This window comes from Plectrocnemia conspersa, unplaced genomic scaffold (genome assembly GCF_051122295.1).
Source record: "Plectrocnemia conspersa isolate PC_06_02 unplaced genomic scaffold, ASM5112229v1 ptg000001l, whole genome shotgun sequence".
In the NCBI taxonomy this organism is placed as follows: domain Eukaryota; kingdom Metazoa; phylum Arthropoda; class Insecta; order Trichoptera; family Polycentropodidae; genus Plectrocnemia; species Plectrocnemia conspersa.
The window spans coordinates 7,671,686-7,684,647 of NW_028277165.1; the positions used below are offsets into that span (position 1 = coordinate 7,671,686).

A 12,962-nucleotide genomic window follows, 5' to 3' on the forward strand; every position below is an offset into this window, starting at 1 on the left:
TGCAATAGCACAAGAGGATACATAAATTAACTACGGCGGTTAACTTTGACTATGACACACAATTTGATTTTGTGAAACATTTTCATTAATATAAATAAATTTATAAGCCCTTGAAGTATTTTTTTTTCACTCACCGGTATTTGAATGAATGTACCATTGCTTAGTACTGGATAAGAGTACAAGGGCACGACTGGTACACTGCCATTTTTCAGAAATATTGGTCCTTGAATGGGGGTAGCTGCCTGACGATTACCACCGTTTCCACCTAAAATTACATTAATCATTAGTTTCGATTTATTTATATATAAAAAAGTAGATTTGAACGGACGTAAAACTACCCCCATTTTTTGAATCAGTTCATAAAATAATTGACATAATTGACATAATATTTATTACACATTATGTCAATTATGATTATATATATTGCCGAGACGTTTTTATAAAAATTACCTATTTAATATTCATTCTAATACACATGTATTTTATTTATACACTGATGTATTTTCTACGACTTCTGTAGTAATATTTTAGCTAGAAAAACTTCCACAAAGATCTCAGAATCATTTTTAAGAGTATGTGAAAATTCTCTTTTCATATAAACAACGTCTGCAAAATATTCTCGGCTTTTATATTTAATTTTATTTTTATTTTTAAATAAATCTTCCGTTATAACCTAACAGGTATAAGCCCAATGCGTTACAACGGGGTAAATCTGTACTAACTGAGTAAGTCAATCAGATATAATGAATACCACACTGAAAATCGGTGACATCTAAATTATTATGAGTAATATAATTTATTGTCACTGCAGCTGGGCCGGTTTTATAATAATAGCGTATTTTTTATAAATAAAATTCGAGTGCCGCTGCCGAGGCTCGAACCCACAACCTCAAAGTTACTAGTTTGAGACTTTACAGACTACACTATTACGTACGATCTGTCAGTTATTCGCATCCTTTATGACAAGTTAATTTAGTTCGCAACATTATTGAATCTATATATATAATTTAGAATTCATGAGTAGCAAAATTATTTATCTTAATCGAAGCAATTCATAAAAGTTTATATGATGATAGTTGGTTATTATTCTTATATCCAAGCGCCTTTATCTTAGCACCTTTGGGATGCGCTTCGTTAATGAATTAGTAAAATATTCATAATGGACTGCAATTGGGATGAATTCATATATTTTTTGAAACACAACGAAGCCATTACTACATAGATTATGAACCTTGTGCATAATATGTAAATTTTAAAAAATAATATGGTCATAGAAGTGTCAAAACGGAAGATGCGCCGCCAAACAACAGATTTGGCAATGTAGTGTCGCTAATTCATACCAAGAATTGCCAGAATTCGACCTTATATGAGCACACACGATTCCGGTCACGTCCACCGGCCAAAGTTTGGCCGCCACTGACCATTATTGCGGTTATCATTGAGACTTTTTTCACCTTGGCAATCTCTCGGCCGACCGCTCCAGTTCGACAGTTTGTTTGTTATACGGGCGTGGCCGTCGAGGAAATCATTACAATATTGTGGTATATTATCGTGGATATAAGCGTGCCTTAAGTATAATAAACATGCCCACGCAACGGACAGTAAATCAGAACCAGCCTCCTTCAAACAGTAGAAGTAATCGAGAAATCATTGAGGAATCATCATGTGATTTCCAAGGAAGCAACAATTACATTTAAAGAAAACCCTTGACGTCTCGATGTTAAGAGCTCTCGGTATTTATAAGTAAGTTTTGATTCGAAGAAAAGTGATTCTTTGATGTGTTTGAACTACAAATGTATAACATTATTAAATACGCCCTATAATAACATATTGTCCTATAATAAAAGGCGTTTAAAACTATTGACTTAATTATAGATAGACATGATATGTCATTTTTATACATAATAACTTCTCACACACCATTGCACTTTTATTCCATCAGAAGAACATGTTTTTCATTGTATTTTCATTGTTGCAGTATATTGATTGTTTTATATGGAGACCAAAAATGCAATTGTGCCATGTCCCACAACACTACCTTAACTCTTTGAACAAAGCTTCGTGTGCTACACTTTATCAAGCTTATATTTTTATCCTCGAATACTTTATCAATATCACTTGTGATGTGATGAATCTAACTATGTTTGAGTGCCCTTTACGGAAGCCAAAATTATGAGACATAATAAGCCGCTTGCTGAGGTTATAGTTAAAATGCTATCCAGTAACTTGTTGCATAAAAATAATCATGTATAAAACATTAATCAGACACAGAGCAAAAATATATGGCACTATGAAATAAGGCAGCGAGTCAGGCACTATTAAAAATTGAAAAATACTAAAGAAGAGACTGTACAACAGACCTAATGGTCAATTATAAACTATATCCCAACGCTTTTTTAAATAAACATGAAAAAATATCCTTAAGTTATCATTACTATTAGTTTTATTTTATATATTTTTTTTTCTTCTAAATTTGCAAATAGATATTTATAAGCAACTCATACTTAATTTTTAAATAAAAATATAAATATTACAAAACACACTATACTGCGTAAAATAAAAAAATCATAAATAAATAAGTTTGAGAATATTATAATTTTTTTATCTATAATATTTTTTTGCGGCCCTAGATGCATTTTTTTTAATCTTACATTTTTTTTATAAAAAGTAAATAAGTAAACCTAAATCATTTTCCGGGTATATCTCATGACATTTTCTTTAAAAAATCATGATTTCATAATGGCGTCCAGAGAATAATCATTGGAAATGGTTTGGCGTTTAAAGGGTTAAGAGGTGACCTAGAGCTACTAAATAAATAAATTTATGCCTCTAAAACAAGATATGCTTAGGCATTTTATGTTTTAATTAAATTTACATTTGATCTTGTTGTAGTCACAAATTTTGAGGAAAAGTGCGTTATTATGGCTTTGCGTAATATTTTTATAGTATTTTTAAAATAGCTATGCATTTTTATTTTTAGTATTAAAAATCTATTTTGTTCCCTTAATTTTGCAGCTTTATTACACAGCTTATTTTTTTAATCTCGTTACTCTACCCCTAGCAATTGTATTCTTATCTGTATATATATTAAAACTATATTTTTTATATTAATAATCTTTTTAGTTAAATTTTGATTTTAAGGCCGCAATGGCAGCAAGCATTTAAGACGTTAGTATCGCGATATGCTTAGTCAATTTAAACTCTGATTCTAGAAGCATACATAGGCATCTGACGCACTCCCTATTCATTTAATGTGTTGTTAATTTATTTACTTCAGTTTTCTTTTGAATAATTATTCAGATTTTGTAAAAATTAATTAAAATTAAACTTATTTGCAATTGGCTAAAGAAGGCTGTGTCATTAATGAACTTTGATTGGTCAGATTTTTTTTAAATAGAAATAATATATACATAATAAATAAACGGTCTAAGCAAACTACCCTGCGGGACCTTAGCTAGAATTTTACGCGGTATCGAGAGTTAATTATTTAGCGAAGCACAATAATCTGGGCCTTTATATTTAGATATTTAGCCGTCGTGCTAAACCATAACAGTCTAGCATCAATAATTGTGTACATTTTTAACGGAAAAAATAGAGGGAATCTGACGAAATAAGAGATGCGTAAAAAAATTATCAATTTTTTATGCCAGAATAAGTTATTTACGAAATTCAATAAATAAATTGGAATTCCAGCTCTGCAATTTTCGCGCTATGGTATGCAACATAAAGTCTTGTATATGCCAGTTAAATAAATATTTTAATGCCACATAGCTCATGATCAAATTAAATTGCAAGCTTAAAGTAATGTCTTTGACCAATAAATTTCAGATAAATATTATTACCCCAGAACTCATTATTTTAAAAAAAATCCTAGCAAACTAGAAAACGCGATATTTTCAGCACTGTGCGAATAAAAAAATGCCATAAAATTTTTCGCTGCGCAACAAATTATTTTTTTCATATATCATAGCACAATGCCGATGAAATAAGATTGCTTTAGGAATAAATGATCAGCGGGATAAATTTTTATACTTAAATATCACATGTTAGGAAACAATTACGATTACGGGACTGGCGGTTTTCCCCGTTGCGTGTCTATCGCGACGCCAGTGTTGCCAAAGAACCGCGTGACTCCAGGGTAGTCAACTTATCAGTGACCTCAATAGATTGGGCCTAATAATAATAACAACAAATTATATATTATTATGTGTTCAATGATAAGATATTATAAAAAAATACATTTAACTAAAATATGGTAATGTTTATTTGGCCACATCTCAAATATAAATGGAATGTTTGACCGTGCAGCCCTTTTTAAATATTAAATGGAAAAGTAATTCACCTTTAAGGTAAAAATTAGCGTCCAACTATTTTAGTCTTTAAAAGTTTAAGATTAAATAAGCCATGCAGCACAATATTTTCAAAGAATACATCCAGCGCTAAAAAAGTAGAGTTTTAAACACATTTAAATCACCTTATATTTAATTTTAATTAAACTGCATGCATACCTAATATAACAAATAGAGATATTTCTTGAGAAGACAGTTTATAATAAAGTAGGTGGAATTTTCGTGATTTTACCACAACGGGCTAAAAATAAAATAGCAGTTTGCGATAAACTGTTTTAATAACATTGTCAGTTTATTATTTATGTTCCTTAATTAAAATCAGAAATTTTGAAAAAATATGAAATATGTAACCCAAATATTTAATAAAATAACCTTTGACAAGAACAATGAAAAATCTGTCGGTATAATCCATATTGACTACAACGACGCATTGGGAAAACCTGTCCAGATTTATAATATAAAATTAATAAAATATTAAGAAATCTCTTAATTTAAAGAAATTTCGTATAAAATCATTTTGGAAAACTTAATTTAAATTATAATATTAAACTATTGATCATAATGCTTATAATATATAAAAATACATGAAATAAAATCTTCTACAAATAATATTATTGTCTTTGGTATAAATTAAATTAATGTATATTTAAGATTAACTATTATATATAAAATGTTTCGGAACGTTGAAATAATTTATATGTGATATAGTTTAATTTTAATAACTCACCGTGTCATGTTTTTGTAAGTAACACATAAGATATAAATTTTGGAAACCACTACTTTAAATAAAGATGTTTGAAACACAAAAATATAATTAATAATAGATAATTTCACACACATATTTTTTCACAAATAATAACAATATATCAAAAACAAAAGAATGGATTTTCACTAAGAATTTGAATGTTAGATTAAATGTGTTATGACCAAAGATAAGTTTTTGAATGTAAATTTTAATACGATTTATTTTTATCATTACAAAAAAATTACATTTTAATCAAAATATAGTGATGGTAAAAAATCTATAAATATATAATATAATACACGTATATAAATTAATATTAGATTACAAATAGCTTTGCATATAAAATTATGTATAATTATTTCTTATTATCCTTTTGAACACACAAATCGACTAAGGTCGCCTGATTGCTTCTTGATCTCTATGCAAAAATCAGTATAAAAAAAAGGTAAAACTTAATTTGATGAATAAACATAAAATATAATTTCAAATTAATAAAAATTTTAAAAATCAGAATATTTAAACACAGCCACAAGGTAAAATTAGATTTTTTTTAAAAACTATTTAATATTTATTTTTGATTAACGCGTGTAAAGGGTTAAAGAGGATATATGTTTAATTTAAATTCTAAAACCTAAAAACATATTATTATAATATAACAATAAATTACTTTTTACCTGAATTATTTAACTGTCAAAACATTATATATACTATTTAACAGCTTAATTAAATTAATTAATCTTCAAAGTAATAAATAAAATATCTAATCTTAGAAGCATTAAAACTGGATTAGATATTAATGTATGATATTTTATTAAATAATAATAAATTAAAGTATTTCAACCCTTTGATTGCAGCTGGTATTTTCGCACGACGTTTCTCACATAAATACATTAAATATTATAGATCAATAAGATTAAATTATATAAAATAACCATATTACAATACTCAAAGGTTCATGGCGCCTTTAGGTGGTTAATGCGTACTGGCAATTTTCTTGATGGTGTGTATATCTATAGACAGCATCAAAACATGCGATTGGAATCTGCCATCCGCGGTGAAAGGGTTAACAAAAACTTTTAGTCATACAATATGTCAATTAATTTATGATTGAGCGTACACAATCCGACCGCTAAATAAATTATCAGGTGGCGCCAACGCCTACTTAAAATTTTTACCAATGCTGCTATTCGAAACCAAAACTAGTTTTGGCGAATGATATATGTTTGGCAACAAGAGTTTAGTTCGCTGACACATACGTCTTGTTCACCGCGTGTTTTGTTATTAATAAGTTATGTGTTAATTATGAGAAAAATATATTTTTTAAACAACATATTGTGTTTCAAAAAAACAGCAATTTATTGCTACTAAAAAACGAAATTAGTTCCTAAAGTAATAAAATAACAAATACACATATATAAATCAATAAAAGATAAATATATTTTAACCACAATAAATGAGTATAATAATCAATCTTAATAAAAAAATATGTATAGCTTATCTAAATAGTTGATTAATGGTACATTATTTTCATAGTATATATTTAAATATAAGTCATGGAAATGCGTGTGATTAATTTTTCTTGGATCAGTGTATAATAATGAATCTTAGGGATACTCTATACCGAAATTCGCGTTCGTTTTGGGTCAAAGTTTTCGCTTGACAAAAGAAAAAATTCCAAACACATGCGTAACCTTGCGTTTCGAATTTCGTTACCGAAATTAGTATTCCAGCAAAGTTGGGTCGTTAGCCTAGAAAATATGACGACAAATCTCGTGCAATATCGTACGCGATAAACGAATAAAGAGTACATGCAAATAATTCCGCATAAACTGTAACATTGTTTATGGTCACCCCGCGGCTGAGAATTGACCATAAATCACGGTAGCCCGAGTTGGCATTTCACAGTCAAGAATTTGCAACCGGTGCTGAGATTTATCTCGGAACGATCTATTCGAGCTCGAGAGCGAATACATTTTTACAATCTGATACATCAGAAAAAATCTGATGTATCTGAAATAATACCTCTCACCTTTTATTATTTAAAAAAATATTTATATATCGCAGATTACGATGGAAAAATATCCGGTATGCTGCTATTTTTTATAGAAACTTATTAAATAAGTACATTGGCATAAAAAGGGTATTCATTTATGCTACAAAAATAACACTTTTTAAAATATTGTATTACTATTCCAAATAAACTTTTACTCTAAGAAGTATTTATTATTATAGAAAACATAAATATTTATAAATCACAATCATATTAATATTCAGGAAAAAAATGATTATGTAATTTAATGGTAAAAAAGAGACCATTATCTAAAATACGGCACAATAAATATAAAACAGTGGTAAGTAAAAAAATTGTATTATCTTATTTCATTGTGCTTGATAATGTTAAAAAATATATATATAATTTTTTTGGTACAAAATATATAAATTAGTATATATAAAAATAAAAATCTTTTTATTATGCTGTTTTAAAAATAAGTAACAATGCGTTAATTTATTTTCACTTAGCCCTATTTTAATAAAAAATGATATAAATATTTTTAAATATGTTAACAATCTTCTTTATATAAACATCGTTGGAAATTTTCAAAAAAAATATGGTCCATTGATTTTAAAACTTTAGACATTTATTAATAATTAAGCTGTAATTTTAAAATTATATACTCAGATTTTCCTTAAAAAATCAAATAAAATATATAATAAAAATAAATTAAAATTAAATTTAAAGGCAATCTACAAATTTATTATCGCATTATAATCATCATATGGTCAAAAATTGCAATCGCAGCCAGAAATCACAATCTTAACAACTAATTAAAAAATCTAACTTCATTCGTAGTAAATTTATAAAAAATGTTTTAAATTTCAAAGATTTTTTTCTTGCGTTAAAAAATACCTAATACAAATAAGTTTTTTTTTCTTTTTCTACTAAAAATATTGCAATTTTGATTACCTATCAAAATGTTAAATTGCACTTAAATGGATATTGATAAAATAATTTTCGCTCTACAAATTTTAACTCTATTTGACTTTTTAATTAAGACGTTTTAAAAAGTAAAAAGCAATAAAAAAAGGTAACATCATTTTTACTTAATTCAAAAATGTTTCGAATTGCTTAAGTAATTATTTATTTTTACTATTTATTTTTCAAAGATTATTTTATTACGTAAAAATATTAATAAATGAGATTTACAAAGTAATTTTCTTTTTACACAAAATAATATAGCAATTTTGATTACCTATTAAAAAGTTGAGTGGCACTCGAATGTATAATGATGAGGTATTCTGATTTTTTGATACAAATGCGATAAAAAATTAAGAGTATTAAGAATCATTTGTATAAATTTTAAAAAGTGTGAAAAAATTATTAAACAAATTATTTAGTCTCACTATTTATATTTTAAATATTTTATTTATTGTTTTATTATAATTATAAAATGTAAATGTTATTTACAAAGTACCTTTTTTGTCTTTTTCTACAATAGTATAGAAATTTTGATTACTTATGAAAAAGATGAGTGGCACTTATTTTCTGTAAACAGATAATAAATAAATAAACTTTTTTTATTTTTTTAATGATAAGACCAATAAAATACCTAACATTCATTTTCACTAAATTTTAAAAATTAAAATTTCTAAAGCAATTATTTATTTTTACTATTTATATTAAAAATAATAGTAAAATTTCTACAAAAAATTTAGCAATTTCGATTATATTTTTTTATGGAAAAGTTAAGTGGCACTTAAACAAATATCCGCTTTACAAATTTAAACTCTTTTTTGAATTTCTTAATGAAGAGGTAATTAAAAATGCATAATCAAGATAGCAATAAAAACTAATAATACATACATTAAAAATCAGTGCTGGTTTTTCATAAATAAAGGTCTTGTTATAATCACTTCTATAGATTAAAATATAAACATTATTTTGCATATAACTTTATTGCTCTAAAAAAATAGTGAATACGACTATGAAATTTAAATTTCTAGAAAAAATATTATAGCAATTTTAATTCACCTACCATAGTTGAGTGGCACTTAAGAGCATTCTGACTTTTACTGCAGAAGTTAACCAATGTATTAAGTTTTGTACATAAGAAACAGATTACTTAACAACATTTTTTCTGCCACAAAGATAAGATAACACAATTATGCGGTAAAATTAAACGTTTAATATCGCTATAATTTTTCTCAAAAAGCTCGTTTTATCTGAGTGTTGAAAAGACATACTTTTTTAACACTTTTCATTGGTATTTATGATAATTTTGAGAATACTATTAATATTTACTCGTATGATAATTTTGAAAATACTTGAGTTATTTGGTCATTGTATTATTAGAGATTTTATTGTTATTGTTAATATTTAAATGTATGCCTATTTTTATATCTGAATTATAACATACTCTCAAATTTTATAAAATACAACAATATTATTCTCAAGTATCATAAAGTACACACTAAAAGCATGCAAGTAAGAAATGTTTTGAACGAGCCATGAATAAATTATATTACCTAATATAAAAAAATAAGCTCTTACCAATTCGTCCTTCTGTGTCGTCTTCATAATAGTCTTCATCGTAATCCAAAACGGCATGAAGTTGCGCTCTACTCTGTCCGCTCGTTGTTCCTCCCTGAACTCTTGTGAACCCTGAAGGCCGTCCAGGATATCCCTGCTCTTGATTCTCATATCCTCTATAGTCTGATCCCTTCCTCTGCTGCGTGTTAGTGTTAGTTTGCTCCGTCTTCCTTCCGTAAAAATCGCTACCGCTCCTTTCTGGTTGTCTCGGGTCTTTATTAAAATTATTGTTGTAGTAACTACCCTGTCTCTGTTCAAAGCCTCTGTCCTGGTCTCTATTATAATTATCCGGTGGGAGGTAAGTCGGGGGCGTATAAGGCGTCCTGCTGGGCGCAGAGACGAAAGAAGACGCCACGGACTGGGCCCCGATTTGGGGCGGAGGTCCGAACGCCCCCGGGGGCAAAAACGGCGAACCCACCCCGAAGGGCAACGTGTAGTTGGACAGTGCCAAAGCCATCTCGCCCCACAATATTGTCAAGCAAGTTTTTAAGATAAACGAACACAACTTTGGCGGCGCCATTGGTCACGATTTACACTTCACCATTTTCGTAGCTGCACTAGAACTCGACACGCACATTAGGAACTTATCACGCGCACGGCATGGCGCTAAGACATTGTGACGATGGGTTTTGGGGCATTCGACTCTATCTGTAAGTAAAAAATATATAATTATAAATATTTTATATATAAACTTTATCTATTAACTCTAAATAATCTCAAAAGTTAGTATATTGATAACAAAAATAGGACAAGGATATATCGTCTCACCGACAACCGATTTTTTTTATACATTTATACACTTAACATAACTTGTTAGCTCCAATAGCTATGATCTAAAACATCCTTGTATCTGACTTGCCTGAGCTTGTTTTTGAGCGCTGACGTTCTAGTCGCAACAAGTAAGAATAAGGGACGCAATCGCGACTCTTTACAGCTAATAGCATGAAACAGATGGTCGACACCGCCCCTCAAAAACTTCAAATGTATTCAAATACATTGAGTATATGCTATGCAAGAGTACAATGAATTATATCACATGGCTATAATGCGAATATTGATACAATCTGTACTCCTAGAGCTATAGAAAAAATTTTCTTTGAATTGGTTTTATCATTACAGTCCAAAGGCAGCTATGTCATGCCCAATATATTTTATATGTATTTTTGAAGCCATTTTGAATGACTTGATGATAAAATTTCCAGTATTTTATTTCATTAGTTACTCAGAGATACTTCTATCAATAAATTACGGTAAAAGAATTTAGTAATTCTTAAGCACTTTATCTGGAATTGTTAAATTATATAAATTTGTCGTAAAATCTGTCAAAAACTAGATGTGTATTTATACACACAAAAAATAGTATATTTATTGAAAGCAACTGCCTACGTGCTTTTTCAGTGTCAAAAAATAATATTAGCTATGAATAATTTTGATAAACCTCTGAATTACTTTATACCTAAACTTTCTCAACATTCTTTCTTTTATTTTTATTATTTACTGAGACATCAATCCGATTATTAGCAAACTACTGAAAGTTATGTCTAATATATTCGCATTTTTCTTGTTTGTTTAGCATCGCGTTGCGTGCGTGTGTTATTTTTTGCATATTTTTCATACATGTTTATAACAAGTTTCAGCTTCTCAAATCGTATCCTCATTTCTAGCATTCTTAGATAAAAATTTATATTCAAATCTCGAGACGCCGGCGCCGCAGCATCCGATGCTAATTGAATGGACATTGCGCGTGTTAACAAAATCGCCATACACCTTTTAATCCTTTTACGGCGAAAAATGTGTTTAAAGCAGGAGAAGAATGTCTCTCGGAAGATCAAAAGTTAAATGCGGCGGTTGAGTGACCTTTTAACTAATTCTTAGACGGGTGAAGTTTTCGCGTGCAGTAAATATATATGGTGAAAGAACGAAAGGAATGAAGTTTTAATGTCACACGCAGATAGCACGATAATACTTTTATGTACGAGCAGACACATCCTTGAGTATTCGTATATACACATACACACAAAAAATACTTTCATGAAGTATTATATAAATTAACATATACTTAAAAATGTTTAATATATTTTTTAATATTTTATTATACACAGAATGATCAATTAAGAAGTAAAGGTATGTACTTATTTTTAATACATTTTATTTACATACAAAATATGTCGTTGAAATAACAACCGTATGTTTTTAAATTGCGTCGACAGATACCGCGTGGGATTGACTTGTTTTGGTTGGTTTGTTTATAGTACATCCTGTTTTTTGCGACATACCAACAAAAACATCAAGTGATATAAAATCCAAGTCTTAAAAAATATATTGTATATCTAACTGCCTTTAAATTATTTTTATCTAAATTAGAGTGTTTGTTTAACATTGCTTCATATGATATCCCAAATTAAGGAATCATATCTACAAATCAAAAACCCTTTAAAATGTGATACAATTTCAAAACACTGCTATGTTAACCTGTAAATAGACAGCGGTGCAAAATATAATTAGGAAAGTGATCAAAAAAAGTCCGTACGAATGAGGCATGCAACATGAAAGATTTTTTTCACTGTTTTAATATATTGTACATCCCTTTTGAATCCTAATAATGAAAGGTCTACTAACTATTTGTGCTACTCTTCATTTTGTGACAGCAATATTTTATTTTTATACATTATTACAAACATAAAATCAAAATCCTAGACCTTAGATAATCCTAATCAGCTACCAAAAAAGTTCTGAATATGTCTGAATTGACCTTTTGTGTATTTTAATAATTCAATATAAATCTCTTAGAGATCTAAATAAATTAGTCGCCATTAAAATATCACACAAAAATATTTATTCATGGTATTTAAATTGGTCAAATTTATTAATTAATTATTTAATAGTGCAGGTATTATCCTTATAAATGAAAGTATTGTTGTTTAAAATACAACAATATTATTGTCACATATGTTTTCATACAAAAAATAATATTTTAGAGCACTTTATAAGTATGTACTTAAAAAAAACTTGTATATTTGCATGATTTTATATTTTTAATTGGTAATAAGTATTTATTAATACTAGTTTTATGTACTCATCGTTGATTTTTCAACAGGTATGCTCTCAATCTTCTAATGATAATCATCCAAAACTATGCAAATAAACTAATTTTAAAAATGTCAAAGCCGAAACGATTAAAATGTCAAGTACATATTTTATTATCACTTAAATTTATTAAATGTCTAACATATATTTATAACAAAGGTCGAAAAACTTTTTTGTTAATACCTCAATATAT

The 12,962-nt window shown here is 28.0% G+C and overlaps 1 protein-coding gene and 1 long non-coding RNA gene across 2 annotated transcripts in view; one reads left to right on the forward strand and one right to left on the reverse strand.

Moving 5' to 3' along the window:
• spz3 (Spaetzle domain-containing protein 3) overlaps nt 1-12,962 on the reverse strand; it is a 53,841-nt gene that overhangs the window by 26,514 nt on the left and 14,365 nt on the right. Inside the window, exons 2-3 of the mRNA XM_088192882.1 lie at nt 9,644-10,330; nt 135-265 (exon numbers count right to left, since the gene is read on the reverse strand). Of these exons, the coding sequence (XP_088049008.1) occupies nt 135-265; nt 9,644-10,202 (690 nt within the window). The 5' untranslated portion in view covers nt 10,203-10,330. The remainder of the gene's footprint in view (nt 1-134; nt 266-9,643; nt 10,331-12,962) is intronic.
• Nucleotides 1,423-2,431, forward strand: LOC148238624 (uncharacterized). Its single transcript, XR_015810769.1, has 2 exons — nt 1,423-1,743; nt 1,979-2,431. It is a non-coding gene; the product is annotated as an uncharacterized LOC148238624 (long non-coding RNA).